Source organism: Heterodontus francisci, chromosome 25, assembly GCF_036365525.1.
Source record: "Heterodontus francisci isolate sHetFra1 chromosome 25, sHetFra1.hap1, whole genome shotgun sequence".
Lineage (NCBI taxonomy): Eukaryota > Metazoa > Chordata > Chondrichthyes > Heterodontiformes > Heterodontidae > Heterodontus > Heterodontus francisci.
Genome location: NC_090395.1, coordinates 42,704,706 through 42,726,940, shown reverse-complemented (window position 1 = coordinate 42,726,940; position 22,235 = coordinate 42,704,706). Strand labels below are relative to the sequence as shown.

The window sequence follows — 22,235 nt, the reverse complement described above, 5'->3', positions numbered from 1 at the left end:
CTTTTTTAGTCCTTGGGATCTTTCACCCTTTAAAGTGGTGTACTCATTGAAAGGTAGTGCCTTATAGTGGCAGGCTCCATCCTGGTGGCAGGGATCCTGCTGAAAGCCTAACTTGCAAACTGAATGACCACTGATCCGGAAAAATGGATTACGCTATGTCAGGGCCAGGGTTGCCAGCCGAGCAACAGGTGGCGAATCCAGCCCCTGTACATCCCTTTATTGTTGTAGAGCATCACAGCTGCTTGCTATTTAAAGATCTAGCTGTGCACAAGACTCACTGGATGCGTACTTAATCATTTTTTGCCAAAGGGGGCAGATTAGATGAATTAAATCAGCGACCAAACTTTCTGCAGAGCAACAGTCGGTGCACCATTCCAGCCAGTCAATTTAAACTAAAACAGTGGTTGATAGATTGGTATTATAATCACTGTCTTGATATTTATTTATGCATTAGTCCTTTCGATAGTCTGAGTTTGTGCGTTTTTATGCACAATAAGCAAAGAGCTAGGCTACACTCCCAGGCATGAGTGCAGCAAATAAAGCCCATCCAGAGGCAGCAGCAGGCAGGCTTGTCCCATTTTAATGGCCAGGCCTCAGAAACAAGATGCTTGCTCATGTCCTGACCAAAACTGCCAGAAAATTGTTGGCAAGCAGCCACTCGCTCGTTAAAATCATGCTGCTCCGAGGCAGTAACGGGGAAATGGAGGGAATAGTGTCCGGCGCTAAAGTAAATGGATTCGTAGGGGGTGGAGGAGGGAAGTGGAATACCAGAGCAGGGGATGCCCAAGGATTTCTTGTAGAGTCCCGAAGAGCATTGCTGCTCCTCCTCGCTCATAAGGAATCTAAAAAAAAAACTTAATCCTACTGGGCCTCTTCTTGCCCTGGCTCCTGTTCCCGGCAGCTTTGGCCTAACAAGGAATCTATCACTGCTTCTCCACCCAGTCCCTAATTTATAATCATAGATTGGGCCCCAATTACACATCAGAGCTCAATCTGCACATTCAAAGTGGACCCCCCTGGTTAGGGCTGGGTGCCCTTACCACATACAATTTCAAATTATCTGGAGACATGAAGGGGGAGGGGGGGCAATGCATTGAAAGTGCAGTGGGATATTGGCAGGTCATAACGTCAACAACATTGATCATTTTTATTGTAGTGGATAAAACCTAAACCACATTAAAATGCAAAATAAAAGCAAAATACTGCAGATGCTGGAAATCTGAAATAAAAATAGAAAGTGCTGGAAATACTTAGCAAGTCTGGCAGCATCTGTGGAGAGAGAAACAGAGTTAATGTTTCAGGTCTGATGAAAGGTCACATCCTGAAACCTTAACTCTGTTTCACTCTCTCCACAGATGCTGGCAGACTTGGAGATTTCCAGAACTTTCTGTTTTATTTTACATTAAAATGCAATTTGGAACGATGATGAATTTTGAAATTACTGAAGGAGAATGTGAGTGCTGAAGGTGTGAGATTTATTTTCTAAGAGGATTGTGAGGAATGTCACTCTGAATTTTGATACCTTATTTAGGACATTTTCTGGTATTTTGGAGCCAGCTATAATTCTGCCTTTCAAACCAAGACTTGTTTTTCCTGAAAGGTTAGAGACATTTTAAAATTATACAGACTTCAATGCAACTTTGCAGGTAAAATTAAATTAAGTCGGTTAATGCTCTCCAATGGAATGCCAAACAAATACACTAACTGCTCGCTTGCCCTTATTGTCAATACTATTTTGTAGCCTTTATTGTTATTTTTGAGCTCGTCGAAGTGTTAATTTTTTTCTGCTCGAAATAAAAATCATTACACACTCCAGTCATTAAAAAAGTAAAGTGCAAAAAAATGTGGTTTGCAGGAACAGTCAGAGGGAGCTGAATTTTGTGCTCTCATATACCTGACTTCCTCCAGTTTGGGGGGTGGCCATTATGGACTTATTGATTATTAATGTCACTGCTCATATTTTTCCCTTGGATATTGACAGCTCTAACAAGGATGGTGTGAGCTCTCTCCATGGTTCCTCCAAGGCAACTCAGTTGTGTGTAAAATGAAGTGAAAACAGCAAAGTTACTGAATATAGCCAGTTACTGCAACTCACTTTTGGACAAGCCAACTGTCTGCAACATTCATCACAGCAGTGCATTGTCGTAAAGTCATAGATATGGGAGTCTCATTTCTTAAATAGAGAGGATTTTTTTTTCTGGTGTAAATGCATTAATTGTCTTTATTACACATTGCATCACTGTATTGGTAGTTTTGCCAGGGTTTAGAAATAGAGTTGGAGTGGAAATGGCAATGAGACAAATAGCTTGACTTTGATTTTAAGGTTGCGTCCTCTTGTCCTAGACGCCCCCACTAAGAGCAAATAATTCTCTCAACCCTATTAATTCCTATTAAATACTTAAAATGTCAATCAAATCATCCCTTAATCGTCCATGTCCCGGGGAATACAAGCCTAGTTTGTGTAATCTCAACTCATAATCTAATCCTTAGAGCCTGGGTAACATTCTAATGAATCTCAGAACCTTTCTCTCTCAAGTTTCCTCACAGCCAACAACGGTTGAAAATAAAACTGCTTCAAACAGCCTTTAATTCTGCTCTCTGGTTACTTCATACCAACAACTTCAATTCCAGTGAAGCAAATGTTGATTTTGTTTTGTGAGATACTAATAAATGGGCATGTGAGTTTAAAAAAAACTGTCAACTTAAAAAGCTGGTGTTTGGCATGCATGAGTATACTATACTCCATTTAATTCATGCTTATGGATTTAGACATCTAATAAATCTACTGTCTCTTATCAATGAGTTTGGAGATTAAAAATGTGCAAAAATAATGGCTGGTTTAAAACACGGCATAAAATGATATTGTTGCACTGCATCGCTGAAAACAATGAGACTCTGCACAGAATGTACATCTCCATTTGGAAGCTATCCCATGCTATGTGTCATTAATGGCAAGAATGTGTAGCTCATGCGAGGATTTACAATAGTTGTATCATGTGCCAGTTGCTGAATACCATGTACTCGAGTGGATCTTTTTACTTCTGACAGTATGGGGCAGGCATGTCTTTACGTACTATTGTGCCAGTACACTATGGTATATAATGGCTCAAAAATAGCAATCAATTTCCACTTTATATTATGAACATTCTAGTATTTTTTGAGATTTCAATTTGCTTTTATTGTATCTATTTACAGAAACAGTAAAGACCAAATGGGCCTCATTCTGTGCCATGAACTCCATCAGCAGAAGACATGAAACAGAAACTTTTTAACACTAAACACCTGCCCCACTTATCATTGCAATGAATTTTGCAGGGTTCACTTATATAAAAGATTCAATGGGTGACTTATGGGCTGACACAAAATCAGCACTGACAGGACAATCCACAGGGGCTTTGAAAAGAATCTCAGAAAATGGCAATTTACCTCAACTTTGCGCTGATTATTATTTTCAATGCTAGTCTACTTTTATACCTGGTGACTTTGGCCAAAAGCTTTGGCTGACAGCTTTGTAGTTGTTGCAATTATAATTTAGAAAATGATTATTCCGGTAGAGGATCTCTCGTTTTGAGTTATTTGGAAAAAACAGAAAAAGGATGAAAGTAGGGATGTGAGGCAGATCAGGTGGTATCAGGAGCTATCCTTCTCCACACTTCTAGCACTCAAAGCAGAGGCACTCCTACCTTGCAAAAAAACTGATTTCACAAACTCCATTTCTCCAGGGAGCCAGTGAATGAATTGTGCCATCTCCTAGAATCTGACCTTCAGCCAATCTCCAGACAACCGTAACATTGTCCGTGGCACTCAAGGTCAAAACAGCTCTAAATCTTTATGGTCTGATTCATTCCAAGCTGCCATAGGGGACAACGTTAATATCAGTCATTCTACAACATTAATATCAGTCATTCTACATTATCCAGCAGGTGACCAATGCATTAACACGCTTATTGGAAAAATCTGTTGATAAAAGTGAGTAGAATTCTACCCCTTTACAAGTTTGAATATTACGGGAAGAAATCTGGTCCCCAGTCTATATTAGGAGCCAACGTTGAGTTCTAGGAATGGACAAAATAATGCAGACAGCTTGGCAAATGCTACTAATATCCATCCATATGAATTCCTTTTTCTGTGTTTTTGATGGTTGAGATATGGCCTTACCGTGCAGCAGGATGATCACCTGCTGCTGCACCTTGGTTTGTTCAGGTGCTGCCAACAAAAATCAAATCCAAATCTGCCAAGAGAGTGACAATTTTACATTGAGTACAAAAGGCAGGAAATCAAAGTCTACACACCCAGAGCAAAATGACAATATTCCCAGCAGCAGGGGTTTAGCTTCTTTTTTTTAAATGTGGTAAGTGCAATGAATCACTCTGATGAGTGCTGAAAACCTGTATAAGGAGATACAAGGGGCAGGCGTCTGGGTCCTTGTTGAAACCAAACAATCAAAAGTCAACTCTGGGCTATTCTATGCATAAATGGAACAATTCCTGTAAAATTTAGGGTCTCTGTATCCTTACCATCAACAGCTTCTGTCTTGAAGGATATAAATTTTATGACTTTTGTATTGGGAATACATTTTACAGTAATCTTCAGTGAGGAAGGTATAAGAGGGTGGCTGTGAAAAGTGGAATTAAATGTGTTATACACATGCTCCTTATTTTATTCAAGTTCAGTCAACCATAATTATAGTGTGGCATAATTAGTAAGAACTTACAGCACAGAAACATGCCATTCAGCACAAGTGATCTATTCCAGCGTTTATGCTCCACATAAGCCAAGACAATGGGTTGGATTTTACACCCAGAAAATGCCCCCGGAAGCAGCCCGCCATGGGCCTCGATGCCAGGAAGGCCCGGCCCGATACTGCCGGCGGCGGCGAGGCCTCGTGGTGGCCCCCACGCCACTCGGCGACGCACCAAAATTTACATAGGCAAATCTATTAAAATAAATGAATTAATAACTTACCCGCTCCCTCCGTCCATTCCGGGGTGATATTGCTGCCGGTGGCCGGCACTCAGCGCCTTCGGATATCCATTTGGAGATCCGCTGCGGGAGGTGGGGAGGGGTGAGCAGCTAAGTATTTCAGTGCAGGAGCAGGGGGAGTGGGGTCAAACTAATCTAGTTGGTGTAGGAGATGGTGGGAAGGGGCAAAGTTAAAAGTGGTGGGGGAAATGCCAGGTACACAAGGTGAGTATTTGGGGGTGGGGAGGGGGTGTAGAGGGCAAGGAATGGCTGGTTATTGGTGGGTGGGAGAGTGGCTGGAAACATGTATTAAATTTAAAAAAAAATTTTTATGGACTGCCGCTTAAAAAACTTTTAATTGTAATGTAGGTCTTGAAGTCCTTTAAAAATGGCATCGGCGCCTGATGCCCTTGCCCAGGATGGACGACCACCCACCCCCTGTCACCAGGGTGGTGGGGGGGGGGGTGCGGTGGTGCGGTCCGCCCTGGCCATTTAAATGCAAAGAACAAAGAAGAACAAAGAAAATTACAGCACAGGAACAGGCCCTTCGGCCCTCCAAGCCTATGCCGATCCAAATCCTCTATCTAAACCTGTCGCCTATTTTCTAAGGGTCTGTATCTCTTTACTTCCTGCCCATTCATGTATCTGTCTAGATACATCTTAAAAGACGCTATCGTGCCCGCGTCTACCACCTCCGCTGGTAATGCGTTCCATGCACCCACCACCCTCTGCGTAAAGAACTTTCCACGCATATCCCCCCTAAACTTTTCCCCTTTCACTTTGAACTCGTGTCCCCTTGTAATTGAATCACCCACTCTGGGAAAAAGCTTCTTGCTATCCGCCCTGTCTATACCTCTCATGATTTTGTACACCCCAATCAGGTCCCCCCTCAACCTCCGTCTTTCTAATGAAAATAATCCTAATCTACTCAACCTCTCTTCATAGCTAGCGCCCTCCATACCAGGCAACATCCTGGTGAACCTCCTCTGCACCCTCTCCAAAGCATCTACATCCTTTTGGTAATGTGGCGACCAGAACTGCACGCAGTATTCCAAATGTGTCCGAACTGTAACATGACCTGCCAACTCTTGTACTCAATACCCCGTCCGATGAAGGAAAGCATGCCGTATGCCTTCTTGACCACTCTATTGACCTGCGTTGCCACCTTCAGGGAACAATGGACCTGAACACCCAAATCTCTCTGTACATCAATTTTCCCCAGGACCTTTCCATTTATTGTATAGTTCACTCTTGAATTGGATCTTCCAAAATGCATCACCTCGCATTTGCCCTGATTGAACTCCATCTGCCATTTCTCTGCCCAACTCTCCAGTCTATCTATATTCTGCTGTATTCTCTGACAGTCCCCTTCAGTATCTGCTACTCCACCAATCTTAGTGTCGTCTGCAAACTTGCTAATCAGACCACCTATACTTTCCTCCAAATCATTTATGTATATCACAAACAACAGTGGTCCCAGCACGGATCCCTGTGGAACACCACTGGTCACAGGTCTCCATTTTGAGAAACTCCCTTCCACTGCTACTCTCTGTCTCCTGTTGCCCAGCCAGTTCTTTATCCATCTAGCTAGTATACCTTGGACCCCATGCGCCTTCACTTTCTCCATCAGCCTACCATGGGGAACCTTATCAAACGCCTTACTGAAGTCCATGTATATGACATCTACAGCCCTTCCCTCATCAATCAACTTTGTCACTTCCTCAAAGAATTCTATTAAGTTGGTAAGACATGACCTTCCCTGCACAAAACCATGTTGCCTATCACTGATAAGCCCATTTTCGTCCAGATGGGAATAGATCCTATCCCTCAGTATCTTCTCCAGCAGCTTCCCTACCACTGACGTCAGGCTCACCGGTTTATAATTACCTGGATTTTCCCTGCTACCCTTCTTAAGCAAGGGGACAACATTAGCAATTCTCCAGTCCTCCGGGACCTCACCCGTGTTTAAGGATGTTGCAAAGATATCTGTTAAGGCCCCAACTATTTCCTCTCTCACTTCCCACAGTAACCTGGGATAGATCCCATCCGGACCTGGGGACTTGTCCACCTTAATGCCTTTTAGAATACCCAACACTTCCTCCCTCCTTATGCCGACTTGACCTAGAGTAATCAAACATCTGTCCCTAACCTCAACATCCGTCATGTCCCTCTCCTCGGTGAATACCGATGCAAAGTACTCGTTTAGAATCTCACCCATTTTCTCTGACTCCACGCGTAACTTTCCTCCTTTGTCCTTGAGTGGGCCAATCCTTTCTCTAGTTACCCTCTTGCTCCTTATATGAGAATAAAAGGCTTTGGGATTTTCCTTAACCCTGTTTGCTAAAGATATTTCATGACCCCTTTTAGCCCTCTTAATTCCTCGTTTCAGATTGCGCCTACAATCCCGATATTCTTTCAAAGCTTCGTCTTTCTTCAGCCGCCTAGACCTTATGTATGCTTCCTTTTTCCTCTTAGCTAGTCTCACAATTTCACCTGTCATCCATGGTTCCCTAATCTTGCCATTTCTACCCCTCATTTTCACAGGAACATGTCTCTCCTGCACGCTAATCAACCTCTCTTTAAAAGCCTCCCACATATCAAAAGTGGATTTACCTTCAAACAGCTGCTCCCAATCTACATTCCCCAGCTCCTGCCGAATTTTGGTATAGTTGGCCTTCCCCCAATATAGCACTCTTCCTTCAGGACCACTCTCGTCTTTGTCCATGAGTATTCTAAAACTTACGGAATTGTGATCACTATTCCCAAAGTAGTCCCCTACTGAAACGTCAACCACCTGGCCCGGCTCATTTCCCAACAGCAGGTCCAGTATGGCCCCTTCCCGAGTTGGACTATTTACATACTGCTCTAGAAAACCCTCCTGGATGCTCCTTCCAAATTCTGCTCCATCTAGACCTCTAACATTAAGTGAATCCCAGTCAATGTTGGGAAAATTAAAATCTACTATCACCACCACCCTGTTGCTCCAACAGCTTGAGCTGCTGCACTGAATATCGCGGCAGCTCCACGACATCCGGTCCACGCGTGCGGACTGCCATTTTTGAAGCTCGCGACCGATCTCTACAGTGAGCTTCTGAAATCCAGCCCAATAAGTCAATATTTTCATAGTATCTGCTATTCATATTGCGCAAATGGCTTGCAGTGTAGACCTACTGGAACTGTTCCAACTTGTTATAATTTTGCCACAAACTTAGATACCACCCATGAAATGACATGGATCCTTGAAGTGCAGCCAAGCAGTTTTCATTCTCATAGAGCCAGGCCGTGATCAAGCTAAACATCTAAGGTCCACCCAAGCCCCAGGAAACACTGCATGTTTTCAGGTGTGGAAAAGGCCTCTGATTGTGAGCAGGAAAAAGCAAGGCCGAAAAACCAGTTACAGTTTACAGAGGCAAGCATCCTGAAGTTTAAAACAAATTGAAACAAGCAAGCTTTTGTCTAAAAACACGGAAGGAGTCGAGGAGGCCACAGAGCAAACCACTTGTCTGATAGTGCCATTGAGATTCTTTTTGAGGAAATGAGGCATTGGGCTGGATTTTCTGGGCACCTGAAGTGAGGTCGGAAGTGGGGAGGCCCATAGAATCGCGACAGGTGGTGGGGCAGAGGGCCCGTCGCCACCCCATCACCAAGCAATCTTGCCAGGGGTGGGATAGGTCAATGGCGGCCTTCCCGCCCAGAAGCCAATTGAGGCCCTTAAATGGGCTATTAACAGCCACTTAAAGGCCTCTTCCTGCCACTGCTGGGATCCAAACAGAAGTGGGGGTGCCTCCGCCACACATGGAGGTACCTTGTAAAATGAGGCGCCCTCCCTGCAGGCGTGGGGGGCGGGGGTGGTGTTCTCTCCTCCATGGGCAATCTGTGGCCCACGGAATGCTCTGGCCAGGAAACAATGCACCTCCCAGGAACCTCCTCCCCCTGGGCTTTACCACCAACCCCCAATGCCCCTCGCCAGGGACTTCTAACCTGGCCATGGCAACCTAGCCTCAGTTACCTGAGGTCTGGGTTTCCAGCACTGGGCCTAGGTTCAAGGCCTCTGTAATACCGGCAGTGGCCACCACTGCCAGTGGTACTGCCGATACAGCTGAGGTGCTGGCCCTGTGATTGGCCAGCAGCTCTGGAGGCAGTATCCCCATCTTTAAAGGGATGACGATCCCAGCGCAGGACACTTAACCTTCAAAACACTGGAAGATCACTCTGGGGGGAGAGGTGGAAAGAGGGGGGTAGGTTGGGGGAGGGCACGAAAAGGCCGAGGCTGGGATCCCCCCCACTGCCACCCCGCCATTTCAGCCTGGCCCGGGAGCCCTGCTTCCTCCACAAAATCAATCCCATTATGTGTCAGAGCCCCAGGAAGCTCCAGGAGGGGGAGCAGGAGTAGGTCAGGTAAAGGAAGCAGTGCACAACACACTAGACTCATGGAAACAGTGCATGAAGATGTTCAATAAGCTTGGCAAGCCAAGATTAGCGAAACTACCATGACCTGATATTGATACAGGATAGAAATCCTTAAAATCTTTAAAAGAAAATGCCCATGTGATGGTGGAATGCCCTTTACGCTCCATCCCCCATCCTTAAAAGTAAGGCCCAACAAAATGCGTCACAGACTGTGAAATCTTGGGTCCTCCTTGAATTCGGCCATTTTGCAAAATTCTGGCATTTATCTGATTGACACAAGGCTCAACTTATTTATTGGCAGATGAGGGAAGGTTTCCGGTTTAGAGAGAAGCAGTCTCAAGTATTAGCAGACAAGTGAAAATGCCAGAATGAGCAAATCAAAAATGGCCACAGCCTTTACTGCAGCACATCGAGTGAAAGAATTTGGAAGCCAAATTCTGTGTGCCAATGGTGGAATACTGTTTTGTGCAAGCTGCAATGTTTAATTGGAACACACACGGAGGTTCAGCGCCACTTAAAGTCCAAAAGCCATTGCAGCAGAAAGAGAGCATCCAACACCGCAATGCTGAAAAAAAACCACGCAGAAAAACAAGCAACAATTTTATCTCTTTTTAAGAAGTCGACAAAGAGCTCAGAAAATCATCAGTTAGTTACAATGGAACTTGTGAATGCTTCTGCAAACGCCAACATACCATTGGAATACTTGATCACCCAAAGCTGTGGATATTCATTCAATGTAATGTGCTAAATGGTGTTTACTTACCAAGTGCAAATAACCTATGACAGCACTACCTACCAAAGGTTTTTGCTACACATTCTGAGGAGATGAAGACTCAGATTAACGTGTATGAGACTTTTGCAATTATTTGTGATGAGTAAGACAATTATGTTTTTTTAAATTCATTCATGGGATGTGGGCGTCGCAGGCCAGGCCAGCATTTATTGCCCATCCCTAATTGCCCTTGAGAAGGTGGTGGTGGGCTGCCTTCTTGAACCGCTGCAGTCCATGTGGGGTAGGTACACCCATGTGCTGTTAGGAAGGGAGTTCCAGGATTTTGACCCAGCGCCAGTGACCGGTGCCTAGGTTGATGCCAGGTGGTCCATCTGGTTTCATTCCTTTTTATTGACTTCGTAGCAGTTAGATACAATGGAGTGGCTTGCTAGGCCATTTCAGAGGGCATGTAAGAGTCAACCACATTGCTGTGTGGACTCATATGTAGGCCAGACCAGGTAAGGACAGCAGATTTCCTTCCCTAAAGGACATTAGTGAACCAGATGGGTTTTTACAACAATCGACAATGGTTTCATGGCCATCATTAGACTAGCATTTTTTAATTCTAGATTTATTAATTGAATTCAAATTCCACCTTCTGCTGTGGTGGGATTTGAACTCAAGTCCCCAGAGCAATACCTTAGGTCTCTGGGTTACTAGTCCAGTGACAATACCACTACATCACCGCCTCCCCTAATATGTGCTGCATATTTTGTTTGATTTTATGTCTGGTAAGGCGGAAGATGTACAGTCAGGAAAGTTAACAACAGTACTTGCAGACTGCATCCACTTAGAAGCTGTTAATTACACCAAACTTTCCAAGTGATAATCAGAACTGTTTCAAAATATGGTGCCAATTTCAGCAAAGTGTCTGCTTTCATTAGTGACATTGCAACTTACATGACAAAATATGTCCTGACTTTGATAAGAACTAGAGGCTGGAGAGTCCTGTTTATTAAAGCATTTCAAAAGAAGCAGATTGTGCTTGGTCTGTGTTGCACTTTTGGAACCCTTTGGAATGCAGCATATCCCACCTTGCAAGGCTAGCACGGTGCTGTCTGATAATTCCAACAAACTCTGTGGACGCGGAGAGAGCTGTGTCTAAACACGGACAGGAGTTCACCGCGTAGAGACAGGGAATGAAGAACGAGACAGTTGCAGGTTGCCACATGCTCACACTCAACCACTGATTTCAGTGGGTAAAGCATGTGACCTGTTTCTCGTCAGTTTTTTACATGAGTTTTTGAGTGTACAGTAAATGCCATTTGAAACCAGAAAACCCCCTGGTCTTTTTTTGTTTTAAATAGATCATTTTCGTGGTTTGTTGCAACACCATGAAATTTATGATTTAAATACGTGAAATCATGAAATTCACGATTCTTAAAATGCTGTGACTGTGAAATTTGTAAAATTTGACCTGAATTTGGTAGCGCTAATTATAAGTATTCAACTGAAAAGAATCCTTCCATCTAATTCACCTGATTATAATCTTCCCATCTAATGTAGTTGATTATTATATGTAGACATCATTCCATCAACTATAGGCTGCATGCTGAGACTTGGGTCTTACTGGACACCATCTTAACAATTGCAACCATTACATGTTTTGCATCTGCCCTTGTGCTCAGTCATTCCTGCAAGTGAGGCCTAACTGGTGCAAGCCTTTGCATATTAAATATCTGGATAACTGTAGCAAAACCAGGAATCGAAAATAAATTCTTGTCACTATACTCAGTTTACTGGATAGATCATGTGAGCTGCTTGATTTTGGACAGCAATAAACTAAACAACCTAACAAACTTTGGTTTAGGCTATAAACTATAGAACAGGTTTAATAATAAAAAAATAAGCAGAACGTAGAGGTTATTCCTCAGAACATGTCATCTGCACTAAAATTCACAGTGAAAATCGGATAACTTCTCTTAACAATGACGTCACATGAAGTTTGTGAGGCAACTTTCCCCTGTTAAATCTCCTGCCTCTTTTCCGCTCTGATGGTTTCAGAAGGTTTTTGCTGTCCAACTCCTTTGAAACTCCACCCAGAACAAATGAAAAGAAATCAAATATATTTCGGACTGAATCTGGTTCACAAGTATCTATTGGATACAAAGTGAAAATGGGCTGAACATTGTAGAAACTGTCTCTAAGGTGGCAACTTCATGATCAAACTCAGTAGTCATCAACGCAAGCTCGAGGAACAGCATCTCATCATTACGGCACACATTAGGCACACTACAGCCTGCCGGACTGAACATTGAGTTCAATAATTTCAGAGCATGACAGCCCCCCACTTTACTTTCATTTTTAGTTATTTTTTCTTCCTTTTTTTTTACATTCCTTTTTACATTTTTTACAATCTTTTTTTGCATTTATTTCATTTCATCTTAGTTTGTTCAGTTTGCTTACCCACTGTTTTTTTCAGGTTGTTTTTCTTCAGGTTTGCACTTGCTGCTGTTCAATATTCAGTATATTCACACCTAATCTGTACTAATGCTTTGTCTTTCAACACACCATTAACATATTGTTTGCCTTTTCTCCGTGACCTTTTGGTCAGCTATGTGGCCTGGTCCAATCTGCACCTTCTCCTTTGTTATCTCTTGCCCAACCCCCACCTCACTTGTTTATAATCTGTGACTTTCCTAATATTTGTCAGTTCCGAAGAAGGGTCACTGACCCGAAACGTTAACTCTGCTTCTCTTTCCACAAATGCTGCCAGACCTGCTGAGTGAATCCAGCATTTCTTGTTTTTGTTTCAGTAGTCTACTTGTAAGCTCTAAACTGGAAGTATATGCAAATAACCCTACAAAAAATCTAAATAGACCATTGCCCACCTAATAGCTGCAGGGGACAATACAATTGGCAATAATTGTAACTTCCTCTCAGAACACATTGAATAAAGCAATCTTGGTTACAATTTAACACATTAATATATTAATATCTCTCCGACAACAACAGCAGACATACTTAGGCTGTTGCGCATCGAATAGACTGGGTTACTTTCTTGAATAAATCTGGTTTTAAGCCCAAAATGCCATTAAAAAAATGGAACAAATAAAATGAAACACACCCTCTGGAAAAAGATGCATTTTGTAATAACTTGTCATTTCTTTCACTCTTCTTGCAGGAGAAGGTAACCCATGACAACCATGAGTATCCATTAACAGGTGGCGGACCTTTAAACTGCAATCTGTAAACTACTGCAACTTTGGAAAGCCTGCCATTCTGTAAAACTGCACAGCCGTCTCGTGCTTCCATCAGCTGTTGTGTGGAAGCTGGAGTAAACAAGGTATCTATAACTTGCCGCACACATCTATACACAGCTGATTGGTTTATATTCAAGATGCCCCCACTGGCAGCTTGAAATGATACTAATGCATAAATGCAGAGTACGATTATGATTTGTCTAGGAACTGGCAGCACTGTAGGTCTGTGGTGGAATTTAGCTCCAGGTCTGATTGCAAAATGTGGCGTGACTCTGTGAAAATTTTCTTGGTGAATTCAAGCCACTGCGGGCAGTGTCCTCAGACAAGTGTAGGTGTGAACACCTCTGACTCTGTATTCTGCTGTGGCTGCACCAACGATTGGTTGCAGCTTTATCTGGCATCTTCCCTCTGTTGGTTCTCTCTTCACCGAAGAAATAGAGATATTGGGGAATTCGCAATCGAAAACCCATTGTGACAATAGAAATAGGCTAAAAGCAACACTAGAGCAATTACAACAAAGACTTTTCAAGAAAAAAAACAAGAGAAAAGCTGCAATAATACCCTGCAAATGTGCCAATTTCACAACAGTTTCTTTAAACTAATTTTTGCTTGGAGCCCAGTGCCTAGATAACCCGATTGCCAGGTTTATATGGTTCGGTAAAGGAAGCAGTGCAAAATGCATGGAAGTTATGGAAAATCATGTGAATGACATCATTGTCATTCACTCTTGCATCCGCCCACAAACTATTAGTATTTGTATCTCTCTCTTAGGCAGTCCCTCAGGATTGAGAATGACTTGCTTCCACTCTGGTTCGATGGGTTCTGAGATGGCTGATAAGTTAATGTGTGATCTGCAGACTCTGTCACATGAGGGGCAGGTGGTGCTTGAAGGGTCAAGTAGATGAATAATCTGGAGGTTTTTGTGCTTCCTCAGTCGCCTTGACTCTGTGTCCGCATGTTCCTGACGAAGTCCCTTGAGGGGTACAATGCCTTCCCAAATAAACTTTCTCCATCTAGGATGGTCATGAGTTGATGCAGATGTTTGATCACTCAGGGATGCATGGAGAACATCCCTAATGCATTTCTGGTGTTCTCCTGGGAGTCTCCTGCCATGACCAAGTTCTGAGTAGAACAGCTGCTTCAAGAGTCTGGTGTCAGGCATGCAAATGACACGTCTGCCCAGCAGAGCTGGTTTTGGGCAATTAGCACCCTGATGCTGGGCAAGTTGGCTTGGGAGAGGACGCTGCTGTTGGACTGCCTTTCTTGCCACTGGATTTGGAGGAGCTTGCGTCTCCAATGTGCCAGCTCAACCTTCGGCCGACTGAGTAAGACAGTATTTGAGGATCTCAATCCCGAGACTAAGATCATAGTTTACCGGGCAGCAGTGATCCCTGCACTTCTATATGCTTCGGCGACTACGATTTGTCTCACAATATTGCATAATATAAAATGTAGAAGCTTTTATGTTTAACTCAACCAAATGCCACTCTGTGTTTCAACAGAAATGCATTGCAAAGTGTCTTACATCTGACCTCATAAGGTGACCTCTAACCTGACCTTACATGTTTTGTAGAACACCAACTGCTCACAAGCCTCATTATACAAGGTAAATTTGTGTATTCACAATAATTTGAGCTCACAGCTGCTCGTGCCCTTTCATGTGACAGTATAAACAAAGAGAAAAGGAGTTAGTCAAGGCACACAGGCATCTGGTAACTTTGTGCCATTGGCTTGGTACTCTGCACTGATCACTGAGGTTTATTCTTATTGCAGTCGTGCAGCCTGTACAGGTTGTGGCAAAAAGTGCATGCACATTACACAAAAGTAGTTTGTATTCCCCAGCAATTTCGAAGAAGCTCAGTGAAGAAAGAGTTTAAATTTATACAGCACTTTTTTTTATATCCTTAGGATATCTCAAAGTGCTTAACAGCCACCAAATTACTTTTGAAGTTCGGTCATTGTTGTTTTGTAGCCACAGCCAATTTGAAACACCGCAATATTTAATGAATAACAATCCCACAATGAGCTGAATGATTGATTAATCTGGAAATACTCAGCAGGTTCTGGCAGCATCTGTGGAGAGAGAAACAGACTTCATGGGCTGAATTTTATCAGGGGCTTTGGGAACCTGATGTCAGGACCATTTGTGGGTTCCAAGCCCGCACTTATTGTCAAGGCCCCCGCAGGTGCACTTTACGTGAGGCCGGTTCCTAATTGGCCGCCTCACCGTTTGGAATCTAACTAAGGATGGTGCGCGGGTGTCCGAGGTGGGAGGCCCAATGAGAGGGCTTGTAGCACTAGCCAGCCAGCAGCTCCACCGGAAGAGGTGGGCACTGCTGAGGCAGAAAGAGCGCGAGGGTGCCTCAAAATGGAGGCGTCTCGGCAGCCTGCTGTAAATTTTAATTGAAAGAAGGCCCACAGTTGTCCGGGCCATTAGCATAGATGGGAAACCCAAACGCAGGAACAGGTTTGGCCGTAGCTGCAGCCTTTACCTACTTGCACCTCATTCATTGGGTCAGTGAGAGGAGGCTTGTTGGCCCTTCAGCCTACCACCAGGAGGCCCCCTCCAAGTTGCTACCTGGCTGCGGACTAAGCAGGGGCCAGTCAAACACTGGGAAAATGCCAGCAGGTTCTGAAAATGACTCCTAAGTGAGACCTTAATTGGTTTAATTGGCTACCTGCCTCCTGGAGCGGGTTGCTGATTCCCGAGGCAGCCTGCCCCTTGGAAACTCACCCAGAGGTAGGGTAGCATCAGGGAGCAGCCCTGATGTGCAACTATCTGTATTTGAATTTCCCCAGCTCCCCCCCTCCACCCACCTCAGAACCCACCTCCACCTCCATGGCAAAATTCAGCCCACAACGTTTCAGGTTGATGACTTTTCATCTTTTTCCAGTTCTGATGAATTCACCTGAAATGTTATCTGTTTCTTTCCCTACAGATGCTGCCAGACCTGCTGAGTATTTCCAGCATTTTTTGTTTTTATTTCGGATTTCCAGCAACCGTAATATTTTGTTTTTGGACCAGTTAAAAACTGTTTTAGTGGTGTTGCCTGTGGAATGTTAAATAAAGCTGCTGGCATTGTGATAATTTCATGTCTGTAATCCCACAATTTCAACCTAATGTAGACATCTGCTTGGATAACATAGTTCAAAATTCATTGCAGACCTCTGTTTAATATATTCCTCGCTTTGTCCTATTTAACTTTACAGACTATTAACAACTAAAGTCAGAACTTGAGTATTGCTGAAAAAAAGGGACATGCTGTCAAAGCTATTAGTCTTGCACTCATCAGGGCCACCGCAAGAATGCCAAATTTCAAAGGAAGCAACAATTAATACTGCATGAGAAATTGGTTGGTAACTCAACTCTGATTGGTTGAGATGTTGCCATGGAGAATGCACCAGGGAACTATTGTCCCCCACACTTCTGTTTAATTAAAAAAACTAAGGTCGAATTTATGTTACCTCTTTGTTTTCTCTCTTTATAAGATTTCACCACCTGATAGTTTAACAAAGACATTAAACTATTTTAAATTCATGGCATAATTTGAAACAAAACATTTTATCTATACTGCTATATTACTTCTTGTACCATATACCTAAATTTTTCTAACAAGCCTCTGTGAGACCCCATCAAATATCTGCTGAAAATCTATGTACAAAACATCTACAGAATTGCCATTATCTATTCATGTGATCACATCTTCAAAATACTCAATTAAACTTGCCATTGACAAATTTATGCTGACTTTCTTTGATTAATCCAGGCATCCATTCATTTTATCTCATTATTAACTATAAGAGTTTTCTCACACATAACGTGAGACTAACTGGTCTACAGTTACTCCTATTTATACCTTTTTTCCCTTATTGAAAAATAGCTGTTACATTAGTTACCCTCCAATGACAATCATTTTGTATATTGTATCTTAATTCTGCACAACTAAATTGTTTCATTCATTCCTGAGTGGTCCTATATCATACATTCCATCAACAATCCTCCATTTAAACTATATAACAGACTTCAAAATGTCCATTGTATTTCTCTCTATATATAACTGGAATTGATTAACTCTTTTTCCACATATTAATTTATCTATTTACTGAGGAATCCAGTGGAAACCAAGTTATTTCAATGTAAGTTGACCTACAGATGTTGGCAGGCAAAGAATATTGACATTGCTGTTTTAAAAATCAGGATATAGATAATTAGAAAAGGCCACTATTATTCCAAAGTACAATGAGTATCTTTAATTTGCCTGCATAAAGTACTTAAATAGAATATTTTTTTTACTTTCATTTTAATTTTGTTACCTTTTCCACAGAATCAGCTTTGTTCTCCCACAGACTGCGTTTGTTGGCTACATCTCCTGGTCTGATATCCTGGAAACATGAATCAACTTCTTTTATTTTTATGTACAATTCACGACAACATTTCAATACTTTTGAGTTGTTGTGATTACAGGACAGTATGTACAAAACATAGCTAATGAATAAAGGAAACGTCTACCGCATTTGTTTTGCTGTGCTTAAAATTGTTGTAAATAATCTTTTGTCGACAATGGTGTTCCTTCTGTAAAGTTTGGTCTAAATTCTAATTAGTTGCTTTAACTGTGAAGTGCGTCTACTGAAGTATATTGGTTCTGTGTTTCTTTCCAGCATTTCATCACACTTCTGTTTTGAAGTTATTACCTTCCTCTTTTGGTTATATCTCTACTGAATTTGTACACACAATCTTCCACCAACGACAGCTTTTATTTATAATGCTCCTTTAATCTACAAAGCACGTAAAGACACTTTGAAGAAAAATACTAGGAGGAACAGGTATCATGCCATTGGAGAGAAGTTCATAGAAACGTTTGATGGCTTGGTTGAAAATATGGGTTTTTAAAAAGACTTTTAAAGAGGAAAATTTTAAAAAGATTTGAGGAGGATATTTCAGAGAGGACAGCTTAGGTGACTAAGAGTTGTGCTTCCAGTGATGTGGTGAAAGGATGAGGGATGCACAGGCAGCCAGAGTTGGAAGATCAATGATTGTGGGAAGCTGTAAGAATTGTAGAGATTGGGTGCAGTGATGCCATGATTGGATCTGAAGTCAAGGATGAGGGTTTTATATTGGATGTGTTAGGGTTCAGGAAACCAATGATAGTCACCAAGAATGGGGTTGATGGATGAGTGGGACTTGGTGCAGAACAGAATGCAGCAGCTGTATTTTGGAGAAGTTGAAGTGTACGGAAGGAAGATATGAGAAGACCAGCAAGGAGAGCTTTGGAGTATTCAAGTCTGGAGGTGATGAAAGGAAGTGATAAAGGTTTCAGCAGCTAGGTAAAGGTGGAGGTGAGCAATATTGTAGATTTAGAAGTAAACCGACTTGGTAACAGTGAAGATGAAGGCTATGAAGTTCAGCTCAGGATAAAACACAACACACCAATGTTGAGCATGGTTTTGTTCAGTCTGAGTGAAAGTCCAGGGGAATTGATGGAACCTATGGCAAAGGAGTGGTGTTTGAGACAGGCATCAAAAACAATAGTGTTAGTCTTTCCAAAGCTCGGCTGAAGGAAGTTGTGACTCAACCAAGACTTGCTATCAGACAGCTAGTCTGACTCCATGAGGCATAGGGTTAAGAGAAATTGTGGAATGGTAAAGTTAGATATCATCAGCCTACATATAAAAGATGACCCCCCATGCATGCAGATGATAATGCCAAAGAGCATATAGATAAGAAAGAGGAAGAGAAGAAAGATAGATCCTTAGAAGCCTCCAGAGGTGACGGTGCAAAGGAACAAAGAAAATAAATTGTAGGTTTGCATTTGATTTGTCTAGATATTAGGAGTAGAACCACACAAGAGTGGTCATAGATAGCTGTACAAAAGAGAGGCAGTGAAGAAGGATATCATGGCATGTCAAATACTGTAGCAACATTGAAGAGGATATCAAAGCCATACAGATTATACAGCATAGATTGAAAGAATAAACTTGCATTCATATAGACCTTCCACAACTTGAGGATGACCCAAATCACTTCACAGCCAATTAAGTACTTTTTAAGTCACTGTTGTAATGTAGATGAATGCAGCAGCCAATCTGACAGCAAAGTCCCACAAACAACAATGACCATAGCCACAGAGTATATTGTTCATGACTTTGACTAAAGTTGTTTCAGTGCTGTGAGTTAGCAAAACCCAGACTGGAGGGATTCAAAAAGGAAGTTTCAGGAGAAATGGGCGCAGAGCTGAGAGTTGATGAGCAAACACATGGACTTTAGAGAGGAGAACAAGTTTAGAGAGAAGAGATGGATGAAGGTGGGTTTTTTGAATAGGGAAGCGACAACAGTAATTTTAAACAGCAGCTGGATGGTATCAGAGTGAAAGAATTCATTAACAATGTTGGCTACCATTCAGGCGGAAATGTAGTTGAGTAATCAGGAGTGGAGGGGGACAGAGGACTCAATGGAAAAGCTGTGTTCAGTCTTCCTATTCAGTGAGCAAAAATATGGCACACAGGATGGTACAGTGGCACTATGCAATGATGCTTTAAGGTGTTATATTGTAGTATAGTATGTTGAAGGTTTTCAGGCAATGAATTCTATGTCATTACTCAAATATTGTTAAGCGATGCACAGATGAGGAAACAAAGCTTCATAGAAGCAGCTTTAGTGGTGGATGAGATGTGACAGTTGTTCTGAAGCCAGAGGAGATTGTGAAGCCAAGAATGTTGATGGATAAAGAAAGTTTAAAGGTAAAGCCATCAAAGTGGCAGCTGCCAGCAAGATTTAAAAGAATAAAGAAACTGTGGCTTTGAGGAAAGATGATTTTCCCTGTCCTACTGAAGGAAATGGAGAACAAAACAACAACATTTTATATTTGAATAGCACCTTTAACATAATCAAACACCCCAAGGCGCTTTACAGGAGCATTATAAAACAAAGTATGACACCAAGTCACAAAGGGAAATATTAGGTGAGATGATCAAAAGCTTGATCAAAAAGCTAGGCCTAAGGAGTGTCTTAAATGAGGAAAGCAAGGTGGACAGGCAGAGAGGTATAGGGAGGGTATTCCAGAGCTTGGGACCTAGGCAACTGAAGGCAGAGCTACCAAAGGTGGAGTGAGTTAAATCAGGGATGCACAAGAGGCCAGATATCTTCGAGGGTTGTGGGCCTGGAATAATTCAGCCACTGCACTGCAAGCATGTAAGCACTGGAAATTCTAAGAAATAACTTGCATTTATAATCACATCTTTCACATCATTGGGACATCCAAAAGCATTTACTTTCAACATGTAGTCACTGATGATTTTCTGGATTTCTGGAGTGCAGCTAGAAGCTACCATGTCCTGATTCATAAGTGAGAGTGTTACTGTTGATATTTAAGAAGGAAGGAATAGCAGAGAATATTTCTGAATCGAAAGTGGCGGCATATAGTTCCAGGAGTGAACATTAGGGTTCAAAATAAAAAGCATAAGTTTAAACTCAATCCCCCAACTTCAGCTTCTCTTATTGTTCAGTTCTTGCGTAGCCTGCAGGAGGAATATGTCATAGTAACAGAGCAGTTAACCTGAAAATGGACAAGTATGAAAGCAAAAGAAACCACCTGAAATAGTTATACATAAGCATTTCCTTTCAGGTAATTAAAGAGCAACACTGAAAAAATTCCAGCAAAAACTTAATGGTCGAGACTGTCTTATCCGTCTACTGAAAGGGGGAAGCTTTGATATATTTTTAACTATTATTGAGAACAAACAAGTCCACAATATTTGAAATAATCACTAAAATATGTAAAAAAAAAGAAAAGGTGTAGCATAACAGCAGTAATAAGAACATGTGATTATTGGATCTTTCATAAACATCTGACACATCTTAAATAACCATGGAAATAATTGAATTAGTCCACACTCTAATTTCCAATGATAACAAATTGCTTGATTATGATTCCTTCTTTGGTTCATGTTTGTTACCTTATCCTCGGAATCTGTTTTGATCCTCTATTGATTGTGTTAGGTTGCTCCATCCTTCTGGTTTATCCCTTCCAGGCTTTGGTTTTCTGTATTCTTCAAAATCTTTAGTTTTATCTTCTTGCCTAGCATTCCCTTAGCTTTTCTCTTCTCACATGCTTGTCCTTTCATCTACTGGCTTTTCTAACCCTCTCTGTCCAACCTATCCCAGTCTCTTCTAATCTGTCTTTCTCTCTCATGCCTTGTCAGTCATCACTTTGGCTTGAAACTCAGGCAGTACTAATAGTTAAGTAAATGCTGTAATTGTTTGTATTGCATTTGCACACTGTAAGGGAGTATTGCAATAATGGAGAAAGTTGATAGGCGTTTTAGGCACCAGCATTGGATATGATTCACCAAAATTATGTCAGAGGTTCAGGGAATATGGTAATTGCAATCTTTCTTTTTGCAAGGAACCCATTCGACATCAATATTTTTGAAACCTATACTTCAACTATTGCCTTAATACAAGGACAAAATATGGAACTTGCACTGCCCCACATCATTTGAATCAAAAAATTTAAAATGGAGAAAATAATGAACAGCCCCAGATCGCTACCTTACATCCAAATGCTTTTCTGGATTCTTGAGCTCTACTGACCCATTGGTGGATGCGAACTGCAACACTCACATAAAGGCCTATTGTGTCCTATCATTATAGATAATGATAGAATTAGATGCAAGGGTACAGTTAATGCATCCTGTTAGGAGCTGTTTAGTGTGATCACTGATATCTGGAACTGTTCAGTTAGTGTGATCCTTTTCAAAAGAACCATTTTCTTACTTGTCTGAAAGTCAAGTGTAATGTGATTGCCTCTCCATGAGAATTTGGCCACTGTGATCAGCCCATGCCTACTCAACTTCATATACACAAGAGGTTTTTACACAAATACTGTAAC

At 42.0% G+C, this 22,235-nt stretch overlaps 1 protein-coding gene across 5 annotated transcripts in view; it reads right to left on the bottom strand.

Annotated features, from left to right (window-relative positions):
• Positions 1-22,235, bottom strand: part of LOC137383847 (ladinin-1-like) — a 143,117-nt gene that overhangs the window by 3,960 nt on the left and 116,922 nt on the right. For 4 of the 5 annotated variants that reach the window (XM_068057147.1, XM_068057149.1, XM_068057148.1 and 1 more), the window contains one exon: positions 17,662-17,730. In XM_068057147.1, the coding sequence (XP_067913248.1) occupies positions 17,662-17,730 (69 nt within the window). Of the gene's footprint in view, positions 1-17,661; positions 17,731-22,235 lie in introns of those variants that run through there. The other variant, XM_068057150.1, reaches the window with a different exon arrangement.